Source organism: Onychomys torridus, chromosome 6, assembly GCF_903995425.1.
Source record: "Onychomys torridus chromosome 6, mOncTor1.1, whole genome shotgun sequence".
Lineage (NCBI taxonomy): Eukaryota > Metazoa > Chordata > Mammalia > Rodentia > Cricetidae > Onychomys > Onychomys torridus.
Genome location: NC_050448.1, coordinates 12,660,351 through 12,672,447, shown reverse-complemented (window position 1 = coordinate 12,672,447; position 12,097 = coordinate 12,660,351). Strand labels below are relative to the sequence as shown.

Sequence of the window (12,097 nt, the reverse complement as noted above, 5' to 3'; positions counted from 1 at the left end):
AAGAACCTAGGAGATTTACGACCCACATCTCTTGGTGTGTTTGTGAGGACGATTCTAAGGAAAGTGGGAAGGCAGCAAGAACAGGCCTATACATTTTCCTATCCACTCTGTTCTGGGCCACCTCGTAGTAAGCTGCTCTTTCTGCGATTCACACACTCACCATGAACTGGTGTCTTAACTATGTTGTCATAAAAACAAAAAAATGACCAACTCATAGATCAAAGGCCTTTGGGTGTTTTGTTTTGTTGTTTGAGACAGAATGGCACTATATAGCCCTGGCATCCTGGAACGCACTTTTTGGACCAGGCTGGCCTCAAACTCAAGAGATCTGCCTGCCTCTGCCTAAAGCTGTGTTTCTCAACAGTGAGTTGCAATGCCTTTGGGGTCCTAACATGGCAGCTCACAACTGTCTGTAGCTCCAGTTCTAGGTTCCTCTAGTGTCAGGCATGGAAGTGAAGCACAAATATACATGCAGGCAAAACACCCATATGTAAAACAAACAAAACACAAAACCAAGTTTCAAGTTCTGAAGAAAACACAGCTTCGTATATCAGATAGTTATCATAAGTCCTTACAGGTTTTCTAAAATCATACTCTAAGTTTTGTTCTTTTCATTTTTTCAGACAGTCTAGTATGGCTCAGGCTAGTCTCAAACTTACTGCTTACTGCACAGCTCAGGTTGTTTTTGAATTCCTGATCCTTTTGCCTCCATGTCTCAAGTCTGGGATTAAAGTGTATATCATGAGGCCCAGCTATATTCATATTTTCACAATCACAGAATAACTTCTCATGATGTCTTCTGAAGTCTATTTTTTTCTCAGATAATAATGTACATGACCACAGTTCAAAACAAAGGGGGAGAAAACTTACATCCTCCATATATTCTGGCTCTGAGGCAGAAGCATCCCAACGATTATTCAGAATGAAAATGTTTGGCTTGGAGAGCCGCTCATTCACCTTATGGAAAAAATGTTTCTCCTGAAAAATATCAAGAAAAACACTTCAAAAAGTATTTTCTATTTACACTTATAACCAAAACCTTTTAACTTAGAAGTCTGAATCATTTGGGGCTGGAGAGATGGCTCAGAGGTTAACAGCACCGACTGCTCTTCCAGAGGTCCTGAGAATCATTTAAAGCACAGTGACTAGCATCCACTAAGACCCCTTTGAGCACTCATCTTGCCCTTGGAAATCAAAACATAAGACCAATAGCTAGCTGAAAATAGGAAACACTCCACAAAGGAAGTAATAGGTGCTAATGATGGGCTTAGACATACTGCTAACAGGGTCTCACACAGTCCAGGCTGGCCCTGAACTCATTATACATCGAAGATGGTTCTCCTGCCTCTATATACAAGATTACAGACATGTGATTACAGCCAGCTTGACAGGTATTTCTGAAAGAGTTCAAAAGTGGACAAACTAAAGAATAGCATCAACTGAGGGTGTGGCTCAGACAGTGCTTGCCTAACGCATGCACAGCCCTGAGTTTGACTGCTACCACCAAAGAGAAAAACAAAGAGAATAGCATAAACAGAGGCACCAAAGTCAGACTGAGGCTGAGAAATCGCTCATCTGTGGGGAGTGGAGGAAGCCTGGGCCTCAGAAACATAGGAAAATGAAAAGACTGTTCCAGGCTAGGCTCAGGAAAATGGCAAAGCCTTTCTGTGATCCATAGGGAGATGTTGACAGTGTGTATAGAAATGTCTACAATGGCTTTCTCCCTCTAGATAAAAGACTGCTCCCCCTACAAAGACTGCTCCTTCTAAACACTCTCTTGTTCAGCTGTATGATAACCTGCCTCTCTGTTGCACACATATAATAAATAAACACACTGACACCCGGGGCTGTGGTTTCTCCATCAGAGAAGCCCACCCTCCCAATCTCACTCTTCTGTGCTTCCATCTGTTTGCCTTTCTTCATGACTTTGTCGCCCTAGTTCATCCCTGGAAGCTGTGCAAGGACGTGGCACTTAGCCATCACCAAATGATGGAGGTCCTCTACAACACCTCAAACACTTGGGCAGTTTCTCACAGAACGAGGTTACAAGCCGTCCAGTATTACAACAGAAGCCTGGTGTTTCTAAGACCTCACTGGTGATACCTTGGTTACGGTGTAGGGTACTCAGGCACTCACACGCTCTTGGTGAATAACCTGTTTTAATAGCATCCATACTAGATATCTAAATTCTGAAAGTTTGTTTGGACTGAATCTGGTCATTCAGGATAAAGAACCTTCCAACACAGATAAGTTTGAGCTACATCAAGCTGGGAAAGGATGAAAACCTAAAGCGAAAAAGCTTTGCTTTGCTTGATTCATGTCAGGGAAGCAGGAGGAGGGATGGTGTGGATTTTATAAGAGACTCTAAGTGAACATCTTAACAACCGTGGTGCCCATGTTCTCCAAGGCTAACACACACACAGGGTGCGTGCCAATTTCATACTTGTATCACCTTAAACCCACAAACACTTACTAGAAGCCAAAGTCACTGAGCCCTAGATTGCTACTGAAACCAAGCAACACCACATGGAGAACAAAGGCCCTCCATTACTTCCTAGCCCATCCCTGGGACTTCCCTCACTTTACAGAACTAAAGTGGCTACCACCCAAGCACAGCAGTGAGATAAACCTACCGTGTTCATCAGTGTGGATTCTGAGTTTGCTACCAAAACAAAGACGTCAGCATCGAGGCAGAACTTATCGATCCAGATATCCAGCTCTGTGGTAACATCTGTACCTGGGCTAATGGGAAGAAGCAAATACTATATCATGTTTGTTAAAAAGCAAAATTTGGGTTACAGATTAAAAAACAAAACAAAAGCAAAAAACTTTTCTATCATTTGAGGTCCAAAAGAAAGAAATTCTCTCAGCCATCAATCAGATGTCTAGAAACTTTTAATCCAATGTTTTTGACAAAACAAGCAACATAATCAATACTTCAATCTTTCACATTCTTATGCTGGAAAGGAAGTACCAACAATAAAATAGACTAGGCAAATAGCAATAAATTGTTCTAATCAGCTATATCCAGTACAGCTTAGAGATGAAAATGCTTAGAAACACACCTGAAAACAAAAGCAAAAACACAAACAGCAGGCCCTCTGGAGCTAGGCAGGGTGGTGAACACCTTTAATCCCAGCACTCAGAAAGCAAAGGCAGGCAGATCTCTATGAGTTCAAGGCCAGCCTAGTCTACAAAATGAGTTTCAGGCCACCAAAGCTATATAGACTCTGTCTCAAAAGACGGAGGAAAAAAGTCATCAAAACTGAATGGTTTCCCTAGAATACCAAATTGTTAATTGAAGAAACAAAAAGGATACCAAAAATGTTTGAATCCTTTGAATACTATAGGTAAGAAAAATACTCAACTGATGCTTACTACTTCATCAAGCACTAGTAAGATGATTTTAAAACACATGATGGGACCTGTGGCTATAACTCAGAGCATGGTATCTTCAAACACAACCTTGTTTCAACCCCAATGCCAAACCAAATAAACAAAATTTAAAACACATTAAAAAATGCATATCAATAAAAGCAATGGAAAAATTCTAAAAGCATTCTGTTACCTTCAGAGGATGCAAACCTCCTAGACTTTCCAGCTGAATAAAAAAGGGTAGCAGGAGCAGAGCACCAGGACTCACCTCCTCTGCACTTCCTAATGCATAGCACAGGACTCACCTCTGCACTTCCTAATGCACAGCACAGGACTCTCCTCCTCTGCACTTCCTAATGCATAGCACAGGACTCACCTCCTCTGCACTTCCTAATGCACAGCACAGGACTCTCCTCCTCTGCACTTCCTAATGCACAGTACAGGACTCTCCTCCTCTGCACTTCCTAATGCATAGCACAGGACTCACCTCCTCTGCACTTCCTAATGCACAGTACAGGACTCTCCTCTGCACTTCCTAATGCACAGTACAGCACTCTCCTCCTCTGCTCTTCCTAATGCATAGCACAGGACTCACCCCTGCACTTCCTAATGCACAGTACAGGACTCTCCTCCTCTGCACTTCCTAATGCATAGCACAGGACTCACCTCCTCTGCACTTCCTAATGCACAGTACAGGACTCTCCTCTGCACTTCCTAATGCACAGCACAGGACTCTCCTCCTCTGCACTTCCTAATGCACAGCACAGGACTCTCCTCCTCTGCACTTCCTAACTGCAGATACATTGTCATCAGCAGCTTCATGCTCCTGTAAACTTCTGCTCTTGCCACACACCTTCCCTGCCATGATGAACTATAGCCTCAGACAGAGAGTCCAATAAGCCTAAGTCTTCCTCCCTCAAATTGCTTCTTGTCAGGTATTTGATCCCAGAGTGTGATAAGCAGCATTATTCTATCAGGTAAGCCTAGAGAAAACACAATTTGTATGTAAATTTACCTGTCTACTAAAACCAGGTCATCTCTCAAGAGGGCACATTTTGCTTTGGGCCAAAATACATGCACAAGACAGCCAGCTTTCAAGTCTTTGTCCATATGGAGAGCATGGGCCAGCTGATTAACTGTCTAAAGTGAGAAGGAAAGAAAAAGAGGTTCAATTCAATAAAAATTAAAATACTATGGTTTGGCACATCTATCTGTCTACCTATATATCTATCGATCTATTATTATTATTTTTGTTTGTTTTGTTTTTTGTTTTTTCAAGACAGCGTTTCTCTATGTAGTTTTGGTGCCTGTACTGGATCTCGCTCTATAGACCAGGCTGGCCTCAAACTCACAGAGATCTGCCTGGCTCTGCCTCTCAAGTGCTAGGATTAAAGGCATGCACCACCACTGCTCAGCTTGGCACATCTATTTTAATCCAAGCTAGTGCTAACTGTAGCCCAGATTGGCTACAGTTTTATATATACGTATATATATAAAATTACAGTTATATACATATATTTATTTAAAATTTTTTTTTAAAATTTACAAATAGGCTAGGCGGTGGTGGCACACGCCTTTAATCCTAGCGCCTTTAATCCCAGTACTTGGGAGGCAGAGGCAGGTGGATCTTTGTCTGGTCTCCTGAGCGAGATCCAGGAAAGGCACAAAGCTACACAGAGAAACCCTGTCTCAAAAAACAACAAAACAAAACAAAACAAAACAAAACAAAATACACACACACACACACACACACACACATATTTAAATGTATATGGGTATTTTGCTTGCATATGTTTCTGTGCATCATGTGCACGTCTGGTGCCCTCAGAGGCCAGAAGAGGGCATCAGATCCCCTGGAACTGGAATTACAGGTGGTAGTGAACTGTTATATGGGTGCTGGGAATGAAACACAGGTCCTCTGCAGGAGCAGGCTGTACTCTTAACCACTGAGCCATCCATTTCTCCAGCCCCGAGAAACTTGGGTTAAAACCAAATAGGAAATAAATAATTTTTCCTTTGAAAGTTTACTCATACCATCTACTAAACAATCAGGGATTGAAAACATGAACACTTAACAAATGGGACACTAGCAACAGAACCCACTGGAATTCCTGAGTGATGATATTTATCATAAAGGATGAGTTATGGAGTCTGTTGTTTTGCAAATTTGTACTTTCTTGTTCTTCTAAGGTGACTGCTTAGCTGTAAAGGGGAAAATCATTCAGAAGAAGTGATAATAAAATCAATTTAAACACCCCACTGAAGTAAGGGAGGCCAATTCAAATGCGTCTAGGCAGGATTGGCCCCAAACTCAAGGCTATCCTCAGGCCTCAGCTTCCTGAGTGCAAGGTTACAGGTGTGAGGCACCATACTCACATTTGTGAGGCAGAGCCTAATCTGTCTTTCAATTTTTTTTCCCTCATCAGGCAGTAATTCACAAAACCCTTGTCCCTGAACCATTTATCTAGTTCTCAAGATAACTTCTCAGGTATATTAACAAATGAAACTAGTGTACATTATTTAGTGGAACTCAAATGTGTGTTCAATAAACAGCACAAGGGACTTAAAGCAAAATTAGAAAATAAATTAAGGAAAGGACATAGCACACATACCACTATGGTTGTTACTAAAAGCATCTATGTTAAGGGCTAGGAATGGGGAATCGATTGGTACAGTGCTTGTCTATTCCCATGCTCTATCAGCACTGCATAAACAGAATGAAGTGGCACATGCCTCGGCTGCAACTGTGGCATTGGGGAGGTAGAAAGGTCATACTTGGCTACATAGCCAGTTCAAGGCCAGCTTGGATTATATATAACTATATATATTCTTTAATAAAATAAATAAAGTGGAAGAGGCTGCAGAGATGGCTCAGAGGTTAAGAGCACTAGTTCTTCCTCTAGAGGACCTGGGTTTGGTTCCTAGCATCCACCCACCCACTGCACTCCCAAGAGATCAGAAGCCCTCTTCAGACTTCCACAGGCAATGCATCCATGTAATACACTGACATACACAGAAACAAAACCCATACACCTCCACAAAAAATAAGAGGACAGGGAAACATCTATTTTTCTACTATACTCAAAGTCTTGAGTGACGGTGTTAGATACTTTTGTTAATTGGTTTTTAGTTTATTTATGTACATGGGTGTTTAGTCAGCATGTCTGTCTGTGCACCACCTGCAGCTTAGTGCTCAGGGTGCCAGGTGCCCTGAAAATGGAGTTACAGATATTACGATCCACCATGTATGTTCTAGGAATGCCACCTGGGTCCCCCAGAAGGACAGCCAGTGATCTTAACCACAGAACCATCTCTCCAAGTTCCTATTTATTTGTTTTTAATATGTCTTGCTTTAATAAATGCTCTGATAGATGTATAAGCCTATATGGCGATCTTAGTACAGGATTTACAAAATTAAGATCTTAAAGGCTGGGCAGTGGCTCAGTGAGCACGTCCTAACACAAGACCCTGAGTCAGCGGCCTACCACCACAAACAAACAAGATTAGGGGAAAAACACAGGGCTGGAAAGATGGTTCTGTGGTTTGAGTGGCCACTGCTCTGGCAGAAGACCCGAGTTTGGTTCCCAGCACCCACAATGGTGTGTCTCACAACTGCTTTTAACTCCAGCTCTCTTCTGGCCTCCTCCATCACTGACTCATATGCACACATCCCCCTATTCTCACCATCGCTGACACTTCTGAGTGACTGTACAAGTAGACATGTGGGCAGGCGCGCACGCACACACACACACACACACACACACACACACACACACACACACACACATTTAAAAATAAACAAAATTGGTGGCACAGCAGTTGAGAGCACTTGTTTCTGGGGTCTGTTCCCAGCACCCACATGGTGGCTCACAACAATCTATAACTCCAGTTCCAGGGCATCGTACACCCTCTTCTGACCTACACAGGCACTAGGCACATACATGGTACACAGACATGCATGCAGGCAAAATACTCATACATATAAAACAAAACTTTCTAGGGTTGGGGATTTAGCTGAGTGGTAGAGCACTTGCCTAGCAAGGGCAAGGCCCTGGGTTCAGTCCTCAGCTCAAAAAAGAAACAAAAACAAAACAAAACAAAACAAAAAAAACCTTTCTAAAAATTAAAAAAAGGAAAACTGTAGAAAATAAAATATCCAACAGACAGAACTGTGATGAGGTTTGAGGGTTTTATTGTCTGACAGGGTCTCACTATGCTAGCCTGGAACTCAGAGATCTGCCTGCCTCTGTATTAGCCCACCACTACGTCCATCTTCTTTTTCCTTTGAAGGTGTGAGTTGTTTTTAGCGTTGAAAATACAGAACAGTATTTGTGAGAAGTACTCAATGAGGTATGAGCTATTATGGCTGCGTTCTTTTCTAAGTCAAATATCATGTACAGGACTAAAGGTTTATTATCTTAAAGGGGCCACTGCTTGGGGTCATTTCTGTTTGGGAGTAGGGGAGAGAAACAAAGAACATTGAAGAAAGAGAACCTAAAGCACAGAACACACAGAGGAAAAACATTATCATGTCCATAAATATCACACAGTAAAGTTTCCCAAGATTCAAATGATCCAACACAAATAATTCAAACTCCAATTTGGCAAAAGTCTTAACTACGAAGTAACAGGAGAGCCTGGGGTGGTCTGACTGAGGATGCCCCGGGCTCATATATTAGAATGCCTGCTCTGAAGTTGGTGGAAAGGTTTGGGAAGGATTAGAAGGTGTGGCCTCACTAGGGGTGGGCTTGATCAAGGTTTCAAAAATCCTTACCATTTCCAGTTAGCTCTCTCTGCCCCATGCTTGCAGATAAGATGTGAGTTCTCAGTTACTGTCTTAGCACTATATCTGCCTGCCCACTGCCACGTTTCCTGCCATGATGGTCATGGACTCACTCTGAAACAATAAACTCTTTCTTCTATAAATTATCTTGGTAATAGTGTGCTGTGGATATCGCTCTGTATAAATAAAATGCTGTTTGGCCAGTGGCCAGGCAGGAAGTATGGGCTAGACAACAGAGAAGAGAATTCTGGGAAGTGGAAGGCTGAGGAGAGAGTCGCTGCCAGCCACCACCATGACTAGGAGGATGTAAGGTAATGGTAAGCCACGAGCCATGTGGCAAAGTATAGACTAACAGAAATGGGTTAATTTAAGATAGAAGAAGTAGATAACAAGAAGCCTGCCACAGCCATACAGTTTCTAAACAATGTAAGTTTCTGTGTGTTTACTTGGTTGGGTCTGAGCGTCTATGGGCCTGGCGGGTGAGAGAGATTTGTCCTGACTCTGGGCCAGGCAGGAAAACTCTAACTACAATAGTATGTTACATGGCAACAGAAAAGTAACTAAGAAATACCTTTAATTGTGTGTCAGAAGTTTGAAGGGTATTGCCTAATCCCAGCATACAAGAGGCAGAGGCAGGGCATCTCTGTAAATTAGAGGCCAGCCTGGTCTACACAGAAAATTTCAGGTCAGTCAAGGATACATAATGAGACCCTGTCTTAAAATAATAAATTTTCAGATTGAGGAAGACCCTGTCTCAAAAAAATAATAAATTTTAAGACTGAGGAATATTTTCATAATATCTCATTTTCTTCTCTCATGACTAATTTAAAGGGTGTGCACCATCCACGAAGGTGAATAACAGACTGACAACTTAATCCAGGTCATACTGCAAGCTCACAAAACTAAACTAATGACCTCACTTACAGCTTACCAAAACCAGAAATAGCACGGAGCTGGGAGTGCAGCTCCATGGCACAGCATCTGACTAGAATGTACAGGGTCTTACATTCAATTCCCAGCATACATGTACACATTCACACAGAGATATGGGTCTTCAAAACTTTTGGGTTGTGATCTTTCTATTAAAGGTGGCTATGACTAGGTGTGGTGGCACACTTGGAAGTCCTGGCACTAAGGAAATTATCCAGGAGGTTCTAAAATTTAAGGCCAGTATGGACTACAAAATAAAGCCTTCTTGTAAAAAGAGATTGGAAGACAGGCTCTGTAAAATGCTTCCTATACTAGCATGAAGACCTGAGTTCTGATCCCCAATACCCAACTTAAAGATGGTCATACCACTGCATGCTGGTAATTCCACTGAGGGGGAGAAGAGGCAGGCATTTGCTGGCATGCCAGCTAAGTAAATCAGTGATTCCTATTCATTGAGAGACTATATCACAAAAAAGAAAGTGGAAAGTAGCTGAGGAAGACATCTGACATCAACTCCTGAGGTCCACAGGCATGTGCGTAGTTGTATGCACGCTCATGCATTCACACATGCATGCACATAGGGACACACACATAAATACTTAGGTAAGGTATGGATCAGAAGTAAAGCACCTCCTTAGCCTGGGTCCAAAAGGTACTAAAGACAAACAATGTCTTTCTAAATCCTATCAGGCCAAAGTTCACAACAAACGTTCTAGTTTCTTGGCATTTTATTCTTTTGTTGGCTGAAGCAGTACAGCAACACTGAATTAAGTTTATAAAACAAGGCCAGAGACTTGGCTCAGTTGGTAAAAGTCATTTGCTGGAACCCCCATTGTGGAAAAAGCAAGCTGACTCCCACAAGTTGTTCTGACTTCCATATGCACATCAAGACATTTGAATACACAAACACACATATTCATTCACACATGCATATATGCACAAGTGCACATACATGTATGCACATATACACAAAACAAATGTAATAAAAACCCATAATTTTTATAAAGAAATATATAAAATACCTAGGGACACAGCTCAGGTATTAAACTCTTGCTACTATGTTCAAGGACCTAAAATTGCCACTGGCCCTTGTCTCAGAAATCTGCATTTACTCATGAGTATGCTTAGTGACTTTTCCTAAAGTAAAAAATTTAAGTGAAGTTTTGAAAAAGCACAAAGGAGGTTGGGGATTTAGCTCAGTGGTAGAGCGCTTGCCTAGCAAGCGCAAGGTCCTGGGTTCGGTCCTCAGCTCCGGTTTAAAAAAAAAAAAAAAAAAAAAAAGTAGAAAAAGCACAAAGGTCAGACATGATCCCAACAATAACCTATTCTTACTAAATCAGTTTTTAAAGAAAACCCTTAATTTGGGAGCTAGAGATGACTTGGGGGTTAAAAGCACTGGCTGCTCTTCTGGAACTACTCTACAGTTTAGTCCCCAGCACCCACATAGCAGCGTACAACTGTCTCTAACTCCAGTTGTAGGGATGCAGTGCCCTCTTCTGACCCCTGCTCGCACTGCATGCATTTGGTGGACATAGATGCAGGCAAAACACTCATACACATAAAATAAAAATAAAAATAAAATAAAGACCTAATCCTATTTTTATTTAAGTTTATGGACAGGGCTAGTGGCAGAGTTTACCTAACATGCATGAGGCCCTGGGTTCTATTACCTCATATCCCAGGAAAAATGTTACCAATTTTATACTTCCAGTAATTTATCTCTCAGGAAAATACGTTTAGAACTCAAAATATTAGCAATGGTTTTGCAAGCTGTCAAAGTGAGTATCACTAGTTTTTCCATGCCTAGCCATGTGGACATCCTACAAAATCTTACAACTGCAAGGTATTTCCAGGTGCATTATGGGCTGGGTAGTATACCTTCACACTTTTCTTTTCATCTGACCCTTCGGTCATAAGGTAGGCTTTATCTCCATCGGTTCCCTCGACACTCAGGAAGCAGTTGGTTGTGTGGCCAATCCCGCTAGGGAGAACTTTATCCCACAGCATTGCATTGATGACAGAGCTCTTGCCACTACTCGTCCTGAGGAACATGCAAAACAAGGGGTCAAAACATGCTTCACTGGGCTCAAACCAACACTTCCACAGTTGAGCTTCACAGACAGCACCTTTTATAGAGACCATGGAGCACGCACACCTGTAATCTAGAACTTGGGAGGTGGAGACAGGAGTACCAGTTCAGCTGCACAAGACAAAGTAAAGAAAAAACAACACAGGCAGATAGGGAAGACAGACAAGTGCTGTTAAATATTAGCAGTGTACATTTAGAGAAGATAAACTGCTAGAAAAATGTGGCAATTTGAAAACAAACATCAAAATTCTGTGGTACATTTCCTATTCCCAGATGAGGTCTAATGTCCCATCTTCAATCTAGGCTGGACTGTGACTGCTTCCCAAGTGACACTGGGTGGCTTCCAAGGCTGAACACAAAAGGCAATGCAGCTCCTTCCTGTTTACTGGGCCACATGAACTGGGAATCTTGCCACAGAAGAAGAGGTCAACTACACTGACTGCTGTGCCACAGTTAAGTCAAGCTGATGAGAGAGCTGGCAAAGTGTGCCAGTTGAATCTCCAAGCCACTCCAGCCCAGTACCAGACTTGCGAGTGAAGATATCAAATAATTTCACCCTCCAGTATTGAGCAACCGCAATCTTTAGGAACAAAGACAGGCTGTCTCCACTGTGTCCTGTCTGAACTAAGAATCGGTATGTACACTGAAATATGGAAGTTTGTTTGTTTGTTGAGACAGTGTTTCTCTGTGTAGCCCTTACTGTCCTGGAACTCACTCTGTAGACCAAGCTGGTCTCAGACTCAGAGATCCTCCTGCCTCTGCCTCGAGAGTGCTGAGATTAAAGGTGTGTGGCACCGCTGCCCAGCAGTGATTCTCAAAACTAGTTTGGGTTCCCTACCCCTTTCAGAATCTAGGAGAATACCAATAATACCAAGCCCTCAGGTACATTACAGAATCACAGAATTACAGAATTACAGAAT

General features: G+C 42.2%; 1 protein-coding gene across 2 annotated transcripts in view; it reads right to left on the bottom strand.

Moving 5' to 3' along the window:
* Positions 1-12,097, bottom strand: part of Mfn1 (mitofusin 1) — a 45,891-nt gene that overhangs the window by 26,247 nt on the left and 7,547 nt on the right. For both annotated transcript variants that reach the window (XM_036191587.1, XM_036191588.1), the window contains exons 4-7: positions 10,967-11,129; positions 4,391-4,515; positions 2,634-2,742; positions 871-978 (exon numbers count right to left, since the gene is read on the bottom strand). In XM_036191587.1, the coding sequence (XP_036047480.1) occupies positions 871-978; positions 2,634-2,742; positions 4,391-4,515; positions 10,967-11,129 (505 nt within the window). The remainder of the gene's footprint in view (positions 1-870; positions 979-2,633; positions 2,743-4,390; positions 4,516-10,966; positions 11,130-12,097) is intronic.